This window comes from Notechis scutatus, chromosome 3 (genome assembly GCF_049901735.1).
Source record: "Notechis scutatus isolate UNSWTSFEM ecotype Mainland chromosome 3, rNotScu1.2, whole genome shotgun sequence".
Lineage (NCBI taxonomy): Eukaryota > Metazoa > Chordata > Lepidosauria > Squamata > Elapidae > Notechis > Notechis scutatus.
The window spans coordinates 87,618,571-87,638,140 of record NC_142011.1 but is presented as its reverse complement, the minus strand read 5'-3'; the positions used below and the strand labels follow the sequence as shown (position 1 = coordinate 87,638,140).

General features: G+C 39.8%; 1 protein-coding gene across 8 annotated transcripts in view; it reads right to left on the bottom strand.

The window, feature by feature from the left end:
• The window catches only part of ABCA4 (ATP binding cassette subfamily A member 4), a 117,113-nt gene that overhangs the window by 42,980 nt on the left and 54,563 nt on the right, over positions 1 to 19,570 (bottom strand). For all 8 annotated transcript variants that reach the window (XM_087960656.1, XM_087960655.1, XM_087960659.1 and 5 more), the window contains 6 exons: positions 16,487 to 16,585; positions 13,237 to 13,449; positions 4,702 to 4,879; positions 1,537 to 1,668; positions 712 to 851; positions 129 to 266 (listed from right to left, as the gene is read on the bottom strand). In XM_087960656.1, coding sequence (XP_087816782.1) covers positions 129 to 266; positions 712 to 851; positions 1,537 to 1,668; positions 4,702 to 4,879; positions 13,237 to 13,449; positions 16,487 to 16,585 — 900 coding nt within the window. The remainder of the gene's footprint in view (positions 1 to 128; positions 267 to 711; positions 852 to 1,536; positions 1,669 to 4,701; positions 4,880 to 13,236; positions 13,450 to 16,486; positions 16,586 to 19,570) is intronic.

Genomic DNA, 19,570 nt, shown 5'->3' with positions numbered 1-19,570 from the left:
AGTACAAAACATACATTCAACACTGAGTACACATACATACCCAAACTATTATCAAGTAACTCATGCTTCCTATAGTGCAGTATAAAGTTGTTTTAAAGTCAGAGTTACTTTTTTTGAAATAAAATTACCTGAGCGGTATTTCAGAAGGAGATCCCAAATAGAGCGTCTGGAGTATGGATCCACTCCAGATGTAGGCTCATCTAGAACTACTACTTTTGCTTCACCCACAAAAGAAATGGCGATGGATAGTTTCCGTTGCATGCCACCTATTTAAGGGAAATTGGGGGGGCATCTTAAAACATAGTTATATATTTTTATCCAAGAAAGGTCTACTTTAATGGAGGACAGTTTGCTTTTGGGTAACATACAAGAGAATTCACATCAAATATTTAAGTCAACTTTACAAAGTCTAGTAAAAACTCATATATAGCCACTTTAGCACTTGATAAAATGGATTAATGTGCATAACAGTTTAGACCAGAAGAAGTATACTATAGCTCAAGATGCCATATTATTCTTGTTTAGGTTTTACTATCAGACAAAGTATTGCTCTGAAATTTATTTCTTATTTAATATGTGCATTCAACATTTTTCTTATAAAATGTTGCAAGAAAGTCTTGCAAAAATAAAGATAGAAATACAGTCTTAATACAGAATAAGAACAGATTACTGTAGCTTTTTGGACAAATTATGGTTCTCCAATTCCCACACCTGACAGGTTTTGAGCCACTTCATTCCTTTTATGTGGTAGGCCAATGTCTTCCAGGATCTTTTCCATTTCCAGTTTTGTTTCTGCTTTGCTTCTTCCTTTCAACTGGGCATAGAATTGGATGTGTTCTGCAACAGTAAGGCTAAAGAAAAAAAAATGGTGGTTTTAACTGACCAAAGGGAAACTGAATGAATGAATAAATGAGAATGTTGCAAATGTTGCTTTTCATATTTCTTTAAAAATGTTTTTTCAGGGGCAAAAGAAATAGGTATGTATACCGTATTGGCATCAAGTGGCTTATTTGAGTGAGAGAGGGAGGGGGAGATGGAAGGAGGGGCTTCATTAATTATGAAAGAGGAGAGAACATAATCCATCAGAAATAGTATTTGAGAATACTAGGAAAGCTCTATTGCAGCTATGGAGAACCCTTTCATGGGTTGAAGAGCATCTGTCTTGATCTGTCTAGACAGGAGACTAGAATAAGATGATAGTGAGTGCCAGTACTGAAGTGAGATTTTGCCAACGTTTTTAGTTTTATTTAATACAAGTAGAAAATGTTTGGCTTGGCACAGCAACCATACAGGAGAGGTTAGGACTGCAGAAAAAATTATTGCAATCAGCCTGCCTTCCATTGAAGATCTGTATACTGCATGGACCAGAAAGAGGGCTGAGAGAATATCTACAGACCCCATACATCCTGGGCATAGTCTGCTATCTTGCAGATTGGGACCTTCCTCTTATATCAATATCCTGGCACCTTATAGCATTTTACTGACAAAATCAAGGCCTCTTGGAGAACTTTGAAACACATTTCTATTAGCACTTACTGCTTGAATAATATGTTGTTTTGGGGGCACATGCCTAAACTCTGCTGGATGGAATCCATGTGTGTTTGGTTGTCCATTCCATCAATCAATATGGTTCCAGATGTGGGTGGGAAAAGACCTGTAATGATAGACCTAGACAAAAAAAAAAGACCACTAAAACCTTTATTCGGGTACTTAAATAAAGAATATTGGATAATTAGAAATTATGATAATAATATAGTAATTGTAAATAACAATTAAATTGCAGCTATTATTATTATTATTTCAGATAAATGGAGACCACAGATGCCATTAACTGGTGCCTGAGATTTCTGGAGACACTCAAGTGAACACAATGCAAAAATGAATGGATTAATTAGTGTGTTTTTGATTAGAATTTTCATCTCCCTCCCTCCCAAAGAGCAATTATCTTACATTCAAAGCCATCTTCCTACTGACTGAAGATGATATTCATATAATACGTTCTAGATAGGATGTGCAAAAAGACCTGTTAATACTAAGGGATTTCTAATGATATTTCTGTTTTTTAAATAAAAATACATATTCTCTTCTTACTCTGTATTTTAAAAAAATATTCTCCCTATGCTGAACTAGGGAATTAGTGTGACTCTGACCTGGGTTTTAAAAAGAGGGAATGGCCTGCCATTAATTGGGAGAATTGGCAAGCAGTACATACCTGGTTAAACGTCTCATTTTTATGATGTTTTTCACTTCTTTAAGCATTTTCATTTCTTTAAGTTCTTCTTAACCTTAAATTCTCCATGGGACTAGGACTACTTAGCTGTGTATTTGCATAAACCATATTCAAAAACCAAAGTCTCTTATTTCAGAATACCAGAAGAATATTTAAAGTTACTTTGTCATCCTCAAATCTTTGAAGGGCTGTCATACCAATAATGGGGAAGATTTATTCAATGTTACATAAATTATTTTGATCTAAGGCAGCAGGTTCAAATGACAAGACAGTATTTTGATAGACCATTAGGAAGAAATGAGCAATTTCAGAGTGGTTCAAACTACCTTTGAGTATGGTAGACTATTAGCAAAGATACATCCTACTTATTAAGGATGTTGCACAGGTAGACTTCCTCAACTGTAATAGCAAGGACAGAGACTACATGATCTACTTTCATCTCTATGTTCCTATGAAAACGGACTTAAGCATGGTATATAAAATCATACATTGCAATGTCCTACCTGTCAATGAATACTTCAGCTTCAACCATAACAATACAAGAGCACACAATAGATACAAACTCAAAGTAAACCGCACCAAACTTGATTGCAGGAAATACGACTTCAGCAATAGAGTGGTCAATGTCTGGAATACTCTACCCGACTCTGTAGTCTCTTCCCCAAACCCCAAAAACTTTAACCTTAGACTGTCTACTATTGACCTCACCCCTTTCCTAAGAGGTCTGTAGGGCGTGCATAAAGCGCACCAACGTGCCTACCGTCCCTGTCCTATTGTTTCTCTTATTCTTTTATTTTTCTTATATGTACCCATTTCATGTATTCACAACTATGTATACACTTATACTTATTATCTTGTAAACAATTGGCAAATCAAATAAATAAATAAAAATAAATAGGATGTAGCTGTACTGCAATGTCCAGAGTTTTTGCAATGTTGACTTGGCCACAGTATCCCCAAATTCCTCAGGAAGAAACCTAGCGGCATTGGGAAATTAAAGCCAAAAAATGTTTGTCCAGACTCCTGAGAAACAATGCACCTGGAACTCTAATAGGCCCAAAAGCCATATCAACATTGTGATTTCATTGCTTTTTCAGCTTTTCCAGACAAAATACTCTCCATCTCTTTGAACGCAAGACCTGACCCCAGGAAAATGTTGCTCTTCCAGAGAGACATCTGCTTTTGTTTCTTCTATTTCATATTTATTAGGCATTTCCTTCTCCCAGGACTTTGCCTATTTTAGAATATATATTTTTTCTTCTCCTCTTCCTTCAGACTGTAGCTGAAGTAGATAAACTGACATCATAATTCACAATGTTTGAGACAAGAGAACAGGATCAACCTATTCCTAGGGACAAAGGTACTATCTACATTGGAAAGGGTTGCTCCTGGATCTAAATTCCAGGTAGCTCCAAGGAATAACTTTATGCCCATGCAAATTTAGAATACGCTTGAACATTTAAATCTTCAACCAAGAAGGCTAGGCTGCAATATCAAACAGGCACCAGGTCCCCTTGACTAGCTGGTCAGGTTGAGTTCAAAATGTTATGCAAAGAATTCTATCTGTTTCATTTAATTTTATAAAAAGATCAAATATAATTTATTTCTAGCTGAAAAATGTCCATTTATATCCTTCAAGCTTTATTGGAAAAGAAAGTCAGAAGACCTCCAAGGTCCCTCCAACCCAATTAAACTAATTAAAACACAAAATATACTTTGACTCATTGGGCAAACAGCTGTTTAGAAGCACTTTTGATTGAAAAGACTATTCTGAATCAATATGTCAGCTGCCATTCACACAAGTTTAGAAGGGAATGTAGCTAAATATAACATTCCCACAAGCACACGCAGGGCATTGAACCCAACTGTTGGTGGGACTTAGACTTTTTTTTTTTTGCTTTCAACTGAGCATACTCGGTGCAATGACTTTTTAAGGTTATTTATTTGCCTTTTGAGTCAATGAAGAATTTGAAAGCAAGTGAAATTAGCAGGAAGTACAATCAGAGCAGAAAGGTATTGGCAAAAGTAAACTCTATCATCACAAGCAAAGTTAATGAAATTTGTCATTCCATTATTATATGAATTTGCTCAATACGTAATGCTCAGTTTTATCATCCTTGTATAGGAGTCAAGCACAATCTTCCTGTGAAACTATGCATTATTTCAGAATGTTAAATGAAATCTAAGCATATACATTCAGCAGATCAGATGCCCAAATATTATTTCTTGATCTGATGTGTACTCACCATTAAGTCTGCCTATTTTTTCCTGTTCAAAACTATATACATGAAGTAATAATCTCCTCCAATTTCCCCAACAACAACACTCTAAAATAGAGTGAGATAAAAGATAAGTGGCTTGCCAAAGCCACATACTGAACTTTCACGGTTGAGGATCCTCCAATTCTAGTCCAATGACTTAACTGCTGGCTTCTTATCGATCTTTTCTTTCTGAAAGCCAGACTGACTTACATAACGGTTGTCTTTCCAGCACCATTGTGGCCAAGGAAAGCCGTGATTTGGCCCTCGTAGAAGGTAACGGTCATTCCATCCACTGCTGGCTTGGAACAATTGGAGTAGATCTTCACCAAATTCTGGATGCTCACGCCGGGCTTTAAACCAGAGGGCTCCACTTCAAAATATGGATTTGCTTGAAACAAAGAAAAATCTATTTTAAAAGTGAGAGGCAAGCTTCATGGTTACAACTCTTATACAGCTAAGTTGTTTATTAACAGCAGTGGTCACATTACTTACGTATAATGAATTACAAATTCTAAAGCAGCATATATATATATATATATATATATATATATATATATATATATATATATATATATTTCTTAAGTTTTCGGTACTTACATGTATGGTGTTCGGCTTGGTTCGGGTATTTTCCCACGTCATTGTAGTTGTTCTTTTAAAGTTGTAGCAACGTTTCAGCAGAATCTCATCTGCCATCATCAGGCTATATATATATATATTTGTTTTCTTAAGTTTTCGCGGGTACTGAACTATGCACCCTGACTAAAGTATTGACAGCCAATGGCTTCCACAAAAGCAAAATCACCAGCCTGATCCACAAAAACACACTGAAACATAAGAGAAACCCAGAAGATGAACAGACCTATGGAACAGCTGTCCTGCCCTACATAAGAGGTACTACAGACAAAATTAGTAAGGTACTACACAGACATCACATCAAGACTGCCTTCAAAACAGACAGAAAAATAGCAGCCATCCTTAGCAACCCCAAAGATAAAATTGACCTGGAAAACCAAGGCATATACGAAGTCCCCTGTGCATCATGCCCAGCCACATACATTGGACAGACCAATAGAAGAATAAGTACCCGCCTGGATGAACACAAAAATGCAGTCAAAAAGCTGGAACACACTTCCTCACTAGTCCAACACATGGAAGCCACAGGTCATAGCATCAACTTCAATGGCACCAAAACCCTAGCCACTATAGAAAACCCTAGCCACAGAATCATCAGAGAAGCCATAGAGATTGAAAAAAGACCAGAAAGCATGAATAGAAGAGATGATTCCACCAGGCTGTCAATCATTTGGAAGCCTGCACTCACAAACAAAAACCTCCACACCACAAGCCAGGCAAACACCTGGGCACAAACAGATCCCCCTGATACCTCCAGCTCAAACACACCCCAACCAGGCACCCAGATGAAACCCAGCTTCCTAACTAATGATAGCCGTCCATTTACCCGAAGCCAAGCTGCACTAAGGCCTCCAATAAAGTAACACAATGCTGCCAGCCAATCAAGATACAAAAGAGCCAAAAACAGACAGAAGATATTAGAGACACCAATCAAGCAGAACACAGCAAACTCCGAGACCAATAAACACAGACCAAGACTCCCAACCAATCAGGATGAAGAAAAAACCATTCTGGCACAGCAATAGGCTGCCCCAAATTTAAATCTGAAACCACTGTAAAGTCTGACCCACAGACGGACACAATACAGAAGCCTGATGATGGCAGATGAGATTCTGCTGAAACGTTGCTACAACTTTAAAAGAACAACTACAATGACGTGGGAAAATACCGAACCAAGCCGAATACCATACATACACATATACATATACATATACATATACATATACATATACGTATATGTATATGTATATGTCTACAGCGATCTGCCACCTCCAAGTGGTGTCCCCTGGATGCGCGAAGCCGTTAAACGCTGACCGTAACTGAGAGCAGACCCTCCGGCGACAGGCCCACGCGACAGGCCGGCTGGAGTACTCAAATGCCGCATCAACATGGTGGAAGCGTCCACTACTGAACACACGCCCAATGCTACCGCGTTGGGAACCGACGGGCGCAGGAGACCATTGGCCTGCGTCAAAAATCAACGAAATGGTCCACGCGGAAAGCACGGCGCACTTGCACCGTGTGAGAAAGCTATGACGGCGCGTCCGGGTCTGGCGCGCACGGAGACTACCCGATCCGTGTGAAAAATCGCAAGCGGGAACAGAGGATTGCCAGGCGCTCAAGGTGGCCACCTGGAACGTGGATTCGCTGACTGGACGCTCGACCGAGATCGTCAGGGCCATGCGGGACAGGAAGCTGGACATCTGCTGCCTCCAGGAAACTCGCTGGAAGGGCAACAAGGCTACGACTATAGACGGCTATAAGATCATATACACCAGCTGTAAGGAAAACCGCGGCGGTGTAGCTGTGGTTGTCAGTCCCAGCTGGCAAAGCTCCGTTGCAGAAGTTAAGCGCCTCACAGAGCGACTGATGATAATCGTCGTAGCGACCGAGAGGCAGCGCCTACACATCTTGTCCGCCTCGCCCCTCAGACCGGATGTCACGAGGAGGAGAAGGATACCTTCTGGGAACTGCTCGACATCCAACTCAGGCAGATCCCATATGAAGACGACATCATCATCTCTGGCGACCTGAATGGTCATGTAGGGCGGGACAAAACGGACACCAGTGCCACGGTGGACACGGCACAGGCGATATGAATGAGAATGGCCAGAGGATCCTGGACTTTGCCGACTCCCATGATATGACCATCACGAACACCTGCTTCATTAGGCGAGAACCCCAACTCCTCACCTACCATAGCAGAAATGGGAACCACCACACACAGATCGACTACATCATCGTACGACGAAGAGCCGCTAAAAACCTGCTCAACGCCAAGGTGTACCCGTGCAAATCGAGCAGTCAGCACAGGCCGCTGATGGCGAAGATCAGGATCAGCAAGCCCAAGACCAAGATTGACAAAAGAATGCAGACCAGCCACGAATCAAGTGGTGGAACCAGAAGAAGATGGCGGGACCCCTCATCAAACCGGAGCAGTTCCTGCAGATGGTCGACGGGCCACAGGAAGCGTGGTCCATGCTGAAGAGCACTGTTCACACTGCCGGCTGCCAACAGCTTGGTTGTACCAAGCCAGGACGGAGACGCATCGAGCGAGATACATGGCTCTGGACACCGGAAGTACAAGATGCCGTGCACCTGAAGAAACGGCTCTACAAGGCCTTTCTTCAGGACAAGACCAGCGAGAAGCTCTGCGAGTACAAGGCGGCCAAAAGGCAGCCAAGAAAGCAGTAGCGACAGCCAGAAGCTCCCACTACGACGACATCTACGAGAAGCTAAACACGCGAGAAGGCGAGAATGAGATCTACCGCCTAGCCAAAAGCAGACACAGGAAGACCCTGGACATTGACCAGTTTCATGGGATCAACAACGAAAGGGGAAATTTGATCGTCAACCCCAGAGACGCTGCCGAGAGGTGGCGGCAATACTTCGAGAAGATCTCCACCGAGGAGTTCCCACACCCACGAACCCCGCGAGGTGACCCCGTCGAAGGCCCAGTCTCAGGCATTCACGCCAGCGAGGTCACCGGCGCCATCAAAACCATGAAAAAGCGGTAAGGCAACAGGACCAGGCGACATCCCTGCCGACTTCTGGAAAAAGGCACTACCGGGCTCGGCATTGTGGCTGTGCGAGCTGTTCAACAACATCGTCTCCACGGGAATAGTGCCACCACGACTGGTACTGCAGCACCACTGTTCCGATCTGGAAGGAAAGGGCAGCCCAGCGGACTGCTCCAACTACAGACCGGTCAGGTTACTGTCACACACTATGAAGATCTTGAGCGCGTCCTCGATAAGCGCATTCGGGACATCGTCGACATCAGCGTCAACCAGGCCGGATTCATCAAGAACTGCGGCACCACCGATGCCATCTTCGGTGTGCGGATGCTGATGGAGGCTCACAGAGAAGAAGAAAATCCCGCTCCACACCGCCTTCTTGGACTTGGAAAAGGCCTTCGACCGAGTCCCGCGATCTCATCTGGTACGCACTGCGAGATCATGCGCGTGCCTGAGCTACTCGTACAATGGGTCCAACTCCTATACAGATGTCACAAAAGCCGTGTAAAAGCGGCAGCTGGGATATCAGAGGAGTTCAATATCACCGTCGGCGTACACCAGGGCTCTGCTCTCTCACCACTGCTGTTCATTCTGGTGATGGACACAATTACACACGACCTGCACACGCCCGCCCCATGGACGCTGCTCTCGCCGATGATGTGTTCCTGGCCAACCTGCGCAAGGCTGAACTCGAGCACCTAGTCCAACAGTGGCACGACCGCCTCGAGCAGTTCGGGCTCGGTTGAACTTAAAGAAGTCCGAATACCTGACCACTGACACGAACCGACAGGCTCCATCCACGTGAACGGGCAGGAGCTACCGCGCGCCTCCACCTTCAAGTACCTGGGAACTACTCTTGGGGAAGAAGGCCTACTACAAACTGAGGTGGCAGCCAGGATCAACGCAGCGTGGGGCAAATGGAAGTCCGTCACGGGTGTCCTCTGTGACAAGAAGATGCCGATGCGCCTGAAGGCGAAAATCTATAACTCTGTGGTGCGCCCGTGGCCATATACGGCGCAGAGTGCTGGCCGACGACCAAAGAAGTCGAAAACAGACTCCAGACAATGGAGATGCGAATGCTCCGATGGTCGGTAGGCCTCACCCTACTCGATCGCGTCAGGAATGAAGAAGTGCGTGAGACGGTTCAACGTCGTGCCCATCCCCACGGTCATGAGGCAATCCCGGCTACGATGGTTCGGCCATGTGAGTCGCGCCAAGGAAGAATCCATCATCAAATCTGCGATGAAAGTGATTGTCGGAGGAGCGAGACCGCGTGGTAGACCTAAGCAACGCTGGATGGACACGATCAAGGCCGATCTAGAGATCGCGAGGCAGACCCGACATACGTGGCAGACAGAGAGGCGTGGAAGCAGTACTCAAGGACATTAGCGGACCTCGCCAGAGTGCGAGACAAACGCTGAAGAAAAGAAGAAGAAGAAGAAGAAGATATATATATTCTTACTGTACTACATTAAGCTGGAAACAAAACCAGACCTACAGAATGTTTTTGTGTATGTGTGTGCCTGTGGTAACTATCAAGTAAAGTACCATCTAACACCAATCACTTGTAACTGACACAATGTTTATGAATTCTATCATCCTTCTGTCTGGTTTTACCACTGCATATACAAGGATGAGCCTAGTTTAATTAATTCCTTTAGTGGGTATCTCAAATTCGGTGATATCACTAGAAGGTATTTTTAGATAAAACATCACAACTTCAGAAGTGGCACTAACATTAAAAATGGTGGCTAGGTTTCCACACAGAATTTTTTTAAAAAAGAGGCCATATTGCCTTAATTGCCAATTTTTAGAGAAATTACAGGATAATTTCATTTGGTGAAATTTTCATTTTGCCAATGCAAATAATTTTCCACAGCTAATATATGGAAAGCAGGGTTGCCTCTATCACAGGGAAAACAAAGTTGCCTCAGTCAACAGGTTTCTACACAATTAGAGAAATTACAAACGCAGTTTTTAAGTTATAGGGAGAGAATAGGCATTTGAGATCCCCTCCCCATCATGAAATTGCTTTGCAGCAAGCTGGATGGCAAATAAATTTAATGATAAACCTTAACCCATAAATACAGCTATGCAGCAATGTAAAAAGAAACATATCCAGTCTGGACTGTATTAAGTAATTGCAAATGAATAATGGGCCATTTATCTACAGACTTTGCACAGAGCAGTTTAAAAGGGATGCTATGCTGCTTCAGACTTTGAAGAAAGCAGGGGTGATCTGTAACAATCTAGGAACCTGGCATGAAAACAAGACATCTGTCCAGATGGATTTTCTTCTTTCTACAAAAGGGACTGCATGAAAGCTCTGTAGTTTAAAATAACACTTTCCTTTTTGTCTTACTGGGAGAAAACCATTGTTGTTCAGCAGGGTAGACCAAGGCTACATTTTCCTTTTGTCCCACTTCATCCTGACTGTCCAAATGCTGAGCTCATAAAAGTGTTCTTTTAAATGTCACCCTGGGAAGTATTTTATTTCATTTGGAGCCAAAAAAAACAGACTTTAAAGTAAATAATCTCATTGGGCATATGTGAAGATGTTAAATTGGGATTTGTTGATTTAGGATTATCCAAATTACCTCAGGATTTGTGGCACATTTCTGTAAAGCTTGTGCAGCATCAGAAGAATCTGGAGATACTACATCTAAGGATATCCCACTTTACTGCTGAGTCCTTGGCTGGAACTTACATTGACTCTTCCACTTTTATAACACAAAAAGCTATTTGAAATTAAGATCTAAGATGGTCCAGGAGATGGTAGAGAATAGCATATATTGTTTCATAACAATGCAATTAAAAGTGAAGGAACGGCACAAGTGATGGATTATCTATTTTTCAAGGAATGGACATTAGAGGTTGAGGAACACAGTCCAAATGAAATTTCCAGATGTCAGAGAAGAGTATCAGCTCCTTTCTGTTTCAAAGTTTGAAGAAAGAGTTGGTATTTCAATCTTACCTCAAACCTAGAATTTATGTGAGGAGGAACTATGGGGCAAATTAGCAGTTGGGACTACAAAATGAGTTCTAATTGGAGGACAAATCAGATTCTTTCAAATGAGGCCTATGCTATGCAATCCACTGTCCTGTTTCTTCTAACAGACATGTGATCACCCCTCTGTGCAAAAGGCAGATGGATCATCTAGTAGAAATAACTAAAAAACCAGTATTAAAAAACAATTTCAAATTATCTATTTAATATCTATCAAAATGATTAAGGCAAATTAAATCAAGATTTGTAATATAAATAATTAAATATCTCAGTGCATAATCTCCTATTAAGATACTAGGTTATTTGCTTGGATTTGGCTTACGTTATGATGATTAATCACCATGACTAATGCAATAAACTATAAAACTCATATTGTTTTGGCATAAAATTGCACTCTACCAATCCCTCTTTGTCTTGTGCATCTTGCACTAGTAAGTATTGTGCTGAATACATCATAAATAATGTTTAAAATTCAGCAAAATTGCATGGAGCAAATGCAACATGGATAATTTAGTTTTTAACATCCATCTATATCGATCACTTAATATATATTAGTAGTGTACCTACGTGAGATCCTATGCAGTTTAATGTGTATGTATGTGTGTGCGTATGTGTGTATAAATAAAATTCTCTAGGATTCTGCTTTCTCCAATCTTGATATAGGAAAATAAACAGATAAACAAGACAAGTTGGAGAAATTTAAATGACAATATTTTTCAGATATCACTGTATGTTTTCAGGAATTCCTCTATCGTATAAAGGTCCAAGGTGAAAAAGGAGAATATGAGATATTTATATACCAAGGGCAAAGTAGGCCAGCTTCTGTAGCATTTTCAGAACTTGCAAGACATTCAGAGTTGATAAGAAGGCACTAGGAGGACGAGATTGGGTAAAATGATCATTGCTTTTTGACAGGGCTGATCTTTTTGAAGGATTGTCTGCTTTTGTTCATCCATCAGCACAACTGAAATCCTGATGAACCAAAATGGATCTGGTTTATTTCAAGTCTTTCAAGGAGATTCTTCTTTGCTTGTCAAATGTTGGATTGACCATCTTGTCAGCAAGTGTAGAAACTTCGACTCAGCTAAAACAAAACAGGCTCAGGGCACACAAACCTTAATGCTTATAACTATAATTTCAATTTAAGATAGAAATATACAATCTTATATAAGAAATATACAATTCTTATACCAGTAGATATGGTTGGGACCATGAAGGGCTTCAACCATATCTACTGATATAAGAATTGGGCTGTATACAAATTTAAATTGTTATGGTGGTCACATAGTTTAGACTGGGTTTGGCATTTTTTTCCAATTATCCTTCTCAAGGACCTGGGATAATCAATTTTTGTTTAATAATATTATACATATTATTTTTGTTTGCATGTCAGTCAGATGTTTAGACGGAATTATTATGATTCAGCAGTATATATCTGTTAGGTGCAATTATATACATTATACATAAATGCCTAACAAAAATAATAATACAATAATTACGAATAGTAGGTAATCTTTTGAACATAGTTAAATATCATTTAAAGTAGCACTATGAATGTTGAGCTACCCACTAAAGGGAAGAATTGATACTGTTTTTAGAACCTGTAGACTTTTATTAATAAAATTTATTTTAAAACCAGCTATCATCATTCTAAAAAATGTGGCCCTTTTTTCTTCATATAGATATACTACTTTTTTAAATGAGAAAAATAAGTAATATAAGCATGTGAAGAAAAAAAGCACACACACACACACCCCTGCCAGATGTTTTCAAGACCAGGAAAACTTTATTACATATTTCTCTCAACAATATAAAATGGCCTAGAGATATGTTCGTGCTCATAGAATTGTTTTTTAAAAACTTGGCTTGCAAGCAAATATGAACTACTTACTGAGTAATAATCTTTCTGGTGCTTGATTTGACCCTTTCACAATGTGGTTTTTAAAAAATAGTCTATTTTTCCATCACTGCCTGTAGCTATTCACACAAATGCACAGAACCACAAAAGGACTAGCAACAAGGAAATACATTAAAGTTTATATAATAGAAATGGAGTTGTGATTATTGCACTTAGTTCTCTCTTCTTACTAGGAATGTGATCTTTGTCTTTTGCCTCTGTGGTCTCGGGTTTCCCCTGCTCCTTGCAGTCTTTTTTTCCTTTGTGTTTACATTTCTTTTCTTTACCATCCTCCTGCCTCAGGCTGTCAGTCTTGTTGTCTCCCAGGACAGGCTCAGCAGCCATGCTTTTTCTCACCTCTTCATCTTCAGCCTTTATGTCAGTGACACCTTCTTTCTCTGGATCTTTTTCCAAGTTAATTAAGAATCAAGTTATTTCAAGGTAACCAAAGCCAAGTACTAAGACAACAATAAAAGTTATTATTGGTTTTTTTATATTCCATGGTATTTAAATTATGAAGAGGGCAGTATGCTGACTCTGTAAACTGTTTTGAGAGGGCTGTAAAGCACTATAAAGTGGTATATAAGTCTAAGTGCTATTGCTATATTACACAGTTAAAAAAACCAACATCAAATAAAACTAAAACATGCATGAAACATATATTAAAACCTTGCAGCCTTAAATCCCTTATTTCATTTATTTCTGGCATCTCCTTTAAACTCTACTGCTGAAAAGTGGTGGCAGAGGTTATCACAATTTATCATTTGGAGGTAGGGTATATGTTAAAACTACAGGTAATCCTCAACTTACAATCATGGAGCCCAACATTTATGTTGCTAAGTGAGACCTTTGTCGAGTTTTGCCCCAATTTATGAACTTTCTTGACACAGTTGTTAAGTGAATCAGCAATTGTTAAGTTAGTAACATGAGTGTTAAGTGAATCTGGTTTACCCATTGACTTTTCTTGATAGAGGATCACAAAAGATGATCACATGATCCTGGGACACTGCAACCGTCATAAATATGAATCGGATGCCAAGCATCTGAATTTTGATCACGTGCCCATGGGGATGCTGCAATGGTCATAAGTGTGAAAACGTGTCATAAGTCCCTTTGTGATGTTGTAACTTTGAATGGTCACTAAATGAACTGTTGTAAGTCAAGAACTGCCTGTATAGCGCAAGTCCTGTAGCAGGGATTAGTGCCAAACTTCTGACTTTGTTACCAGTATAAAAAAGATTCTATCTTAAATACATACCAAACTAACTTCTGTGGAATTAAGTAGACCACAGGCAGATTAATATTCAGGAACATATTCTTTAATGATAGGAAATGGGAGTGGGAAATAAACTGGAAATCAGCAGTAGTTGGTATCTAAAGACCACACCATCCAACAGTCTGGACAACTACATTTTGTTCTAACTGAGTTTTCCACCACTTTTCAAGGGCAGGATATTTCAACTATGTTTTTAGTCAGTCTTGTAGTGCCAATCATAAAGGGACTCAAAAAATACCAACACTTCTAAGTAATTAGCTAATAAATAAAGGATGTTACATTACCTCATCAATGTCTTAAAATGTTTTGGCTACATTATTTTCAGTAATTCATAGTCTGACAATATTTATTTAATAGGTACATAAAAAGCAAAGCTAGCTATGTGGAATGCTCAAGCAATACCAAATCCTCATGACAGATGTTCAAGTATCATTTTAAAAGGTTACAAAAACTTTGCAGGGTTGAGATCTACAGAAATACCCACTCTTTTTGTCATTCTTGCATGTCCAGTATGTGGTCAGTAGGAAAACAACGATCAGGTGAGAATGCAACAAAATGAAAATTCCTTTGAAAAGGAAGACAGTTGCTGCCTCTTTCTATCTGACCCTAACATGTATAAAGACTGGGAAAATGCTGAGGAGAGAGATTTCAGTGTTTGCATGGAGGATTAACTCTTGGCTGGTCCAGAAGTATCTTTCATCTGCTGAGAATTGGATGCAAATAGAATTGGAGGGGCTGACAAAGCCTTAAGAGTAGAATGGCCATATGAAGAACGAATATTGTCTTACCTATTCTGTGATACAGAAGCTCCCAAAATGTTTGTGCATTTTTTCAGGTGCTGAAATAATGTCAGCTTTTTCTTAATTAACAGAATAACAGAGTTGGAAGGGACCTTGGAGGCATTCTACTTCAACCTCTGGCTCATTTCAGTCAAATGGTTGTCCAATCTCTTCTTAAAATCCTCCAGTATTGGAGCATTTACAGCTTCTGGAGGCAAGTTGTTCCACTTATTAATTGTTCTAACTGTCAGGAAATTTCTCCTTAGTTCTAAGTTGCTTCTCTTTCTTGATTAGTTTCCGTTCATTGCAATATAAAAATAGATTTTAAAAATTGCCATATAGCTCATAATGAACATGATATTTTTCAATTACTAGGCTTGATGCCAAGACATGAACTGCCAACATCACGTTCACTAATTCAGCACTTGTCACAATAGTCCATAATTGTCAACTATTTCCAGACAAATTGAAAGGAAAAGCAAGATTTGCAGGCTCCTTGTTTATTTCAGCTGAATTCAGAAAACTTTGAGATAGAAGACTGACACATTATCCAGCAACAACCAGGGGTGGGATTCTACAGGTTCTCACCTATTCGCTAGAACTGGTTGTTAACTTTCTAAGCAGTTCAGAGAACTGGTTGTTGGAAGAAATCTTTTGTTTTTTCCACCCTTCTTGCATTCTTGGTAGTATGTCTAGACTTACTATCTCCAAATGAGGTTTTTTTTTTTCTTTGTTGGTACTTTCTTAAAGGGGAAGGGTTGTTTTAAGCTTTTTACACTGCTGTTGGGAGGAAATACTCCCCTGTTGGAGTTAGCACTTTGAAGAAATAATTGAATAATGAAGCAGAGCTGCCAGAAAGCAGCTTTTAATGACAAGGAACCAAGATGAGGGACATTCAGCAAGGCTTCTTGGCTAGCTAGCTAGATTGACATTCAAATGTGAGTTTACACACCCTTTTTGAGTTTTGGTCTAAAATTGGTGACCATTCAAAGTTACAATGGCACTGAAAAAAGTGATATGACTTTTTCACACTTACGACCGTTGCAGCATCCCCACTGTCATGAGAGGCCAGGTGAGGAGAAGCGCCCCTTGATGTGAGCGACGTCGAGTTGGCCACGCCCACCCAGTCACATGACCAGCAAGCCACACCCACCAACTAAGCCACGCCCACAGAACCGGTTGTTAAAAAAATTGAATCCCACCCCTGGCAACAACGCTAAGAATAGCTGGCCACTCAAGAGTTCAAAGTCACCTGCAAATATTCCCACTACGTGTCTGAGTGTAAACTTTGTTAGGACTCCCAAAAATGCAGGCAAGTGTGCATTTACTTCTTAATGAGTCAATGGCTCAAAATATTTCCGAACATCAGTTTTCTGCATAACTCACCATAGGCAGTTGTTGTTTTCTCAGTCTTTGGGTGTCCTAACCCAAACCAATAAGATCGCTGCAAAGGGAAATTCCAAGACCGAGGAATTCCATAGTCTCCTGAAATAAAAACAGGTTGGTCGGATGCAAGAACCTTTGTTTTGCATTTTGCTATAGGGAGAACACAGCAATGCAAATCATACCATTAAACAATTATTGGATGTGTCATTATCATCAAACAGTGTTCACATTACAAGTTTCAAAAAGCATTCCCAACCACCACAGAACCCAAGATCAATTGTAGTCCCTGAGGGGTGGTTTTTTTCCCCATAAGAATAAATGCATTTAAATGTGGTTCAAGATTATATTTATTTCTGAAATGTATGCTCTAATTAAAAATTAGAGCTACGCAATCTTTACTAAATAGGATCTAAATGCCAGAAACCCTAAGGCAAACTTTGGAATAAGGACTTCCCAGTTCACATTATTAGTTTTTGCCTCCTGATGTCTTTTAGATGTCATGAATTTGTAATTCTTCAGCCAATACAGGTAGTCCTTATCTTATGACCACAATGGAGCCCAACATTTCTGTTGCTGATTTCTGTTGCTAATTTTGGCCCCTTTTACGACCTTTCTTGCCACAATTATGTGAATCACCACAGTTAAGTTAGTAACATGACTCTTAAGTGAATCTGCCTTCTCCATTGACTTACTTGTCAGAAGGTTGCAAAAGGAGATCACATGACCTCAGGACACTGCAACCATCATGATTCACTTGCCAAATGCCTGAATTTTGATCATGTGACCATGCAGCCATGGTTTTAAGTGTGAAAAATGGTCATAAGTCACTTTTTTTCAGTGTGGTAACTTCAAACTGTCACTAAACAAACTGTTGTAAGTTAATGATTACCTGCACTAATAATATCAGGTGGCTGGATCAGTAAGATATACTTGGACAAGTCAGCTGGGGAGAGTGCTTTAATTGGAACAGATTCCATGGGGTAGACATGTTATTTGTGACAAAACATCTTGGATACTTTAAGGGAAAATAAACTAATGTATTAATTTTAATACATCTCAATTATTTTTCTTCTTTTTGCTAAGGAAGGAAGTTATTTGGAGTTTAGAGGACCTGACACGAAATGTGGGGAATTTGGATAGAGAAACTTTTCCAACTTCCAATTTTAATTCAGGGGCCCATGAAACTTGAGCCACCTCTCCTTTCGGGAAAGTAACTTACTGAAGCTTATATCTGGAAATGGTGACCTTCATCAATATCTCTACAGAAGAATGTTCTCTTTCCTGTTCTTTGAAGCAAAAGAAAGCCTCTTGCTGCTTCTTCCACAAAGACAAACAAGAGTTTCTTGAGCTGTGACAGACTGCAGGTTTTTTTAAAACACTTTTTTCCCCCTTTTTACTTGTGATTCAGAAACCACCCAGTGCTGGTTTTGGAAAACTGCCTAAGCTGAAAGTGAATGGTAAAGTGTGAGCTTTCATTCTACAGATAAGATCTTTTGTGGGTCTTTGTTTTGGCTCTTCAATTCCTATAATATGTGACCAGACAAGTTTCTTTAACTATGGGGAAATCCAAGTTTCTGTTCTTCAAAGAGACATCTTTAAGCATTCACTTAAATAAAAAGACAAGATACAGGTTGAATTTGTAAATAAAATAAATGTATATTGACTAATATAAGAGTGATCCCTGCAGCGACTTATATGCTCTTTTGCACAACATGAAAAGAATAGTTATAAGAAGATATCCACAACCACACCTCAAAAGGACCTCATTACTTCCCATAGGGGCTTCAAACTGTCTAGCCGCCACTCTTTTTGGGCCAGTCCTTGTTCCTCTGGTATATTTCTGTATTAATGTTGTAAGGAATCTCCTACGTTATACTATAATCCTCTTTTTGAGAGGTGGTAGCTTGCCAACTGAACTTTAATTGTCAATGCCTCAATGGTTTAAAAAAGTCTACTGCGAGGTTTACATAGATTCTTTAAATAGAAAGTGCCAGTCAAACCCACAAAATGTACCAGGAGATTATTCTGTTTTTGTCAGCATCTACCGTAAAAGAGAAATAAGATTCATTACACAAAAGATTGTGAATCTATTTTGAAAGATTTTTCATCTTGTGGAAGACAAGATAATGAAACCTTTGCCTAATTGGGCAGTGTACAAATGGAAGCCTTGCACTTCTAAGCCCATGTGTTTTGTCAAATGGCTTAAAGGCCATTGTATTACAACTTTCCCCCATGTAATGGATTGTCCATGCTGCCTAAAATTAGTGGAAATTATAATCCAATACATACAGAGGACAGGAGATTAGATAAGGCTTTACCATAACATCAGAGGCCAAGATATTTTGGAATATAATGTTATAAAAAATATTGATGAATTGCTTGTTGCTAACACAAAGTTTAAACTCTGGCATTTGCCAATAGACTGTAAACATTTCCATTCGTATCTTAACTGTAAGTGTATTACACAGATCTTTTATCCCAAGATATAGTAAAAGGATAATAGTTTGGATTCAAAGATGTCATTTCCATTAGGGGAGGGGGGGGGAGAGGAGGACAGGATCCCACTTCCTGTTACAGTCTTCAATGCCATATCCTATATTGTTCTCAAGGGTCTTCAGTTCCCTGAAGCAGCTTTTCACAAAAGGGGAAAAAAACAAAACCCTGCATTTAAAATGAAAGGCAGGCAAACCTTTTTCCATGAAGAGAAGTTAGGATTTAAGGCTTTGACTATACCTGAAATGTCAGAATAATTTAACATTTGAAAATGTGAACTATCATATCTGTATGATTCTACATATTTAGCCCTTCTAGAGAACCCTACTGAAAATAACCATGTTAGGAAACATTCCGGACAGAATCTGAGAGCGAGAATCTGACTAGAGGAGAGAAGGAAAATAAGGAGAAGCCCATTGAATAGGGCTGTCAAACTCCTGGCCCACAGGCTGAGTGCATCACGTGCTGGCCATGCCCATGCCTGTTTTAGCAAAGGGGGGGGGGAGTCCAATATGTCACATGATGCCACTGTGGCGACATGAGTTTGACACCCCTGCTATTGAATAACTTTGCATTTATTTATTTATTTAT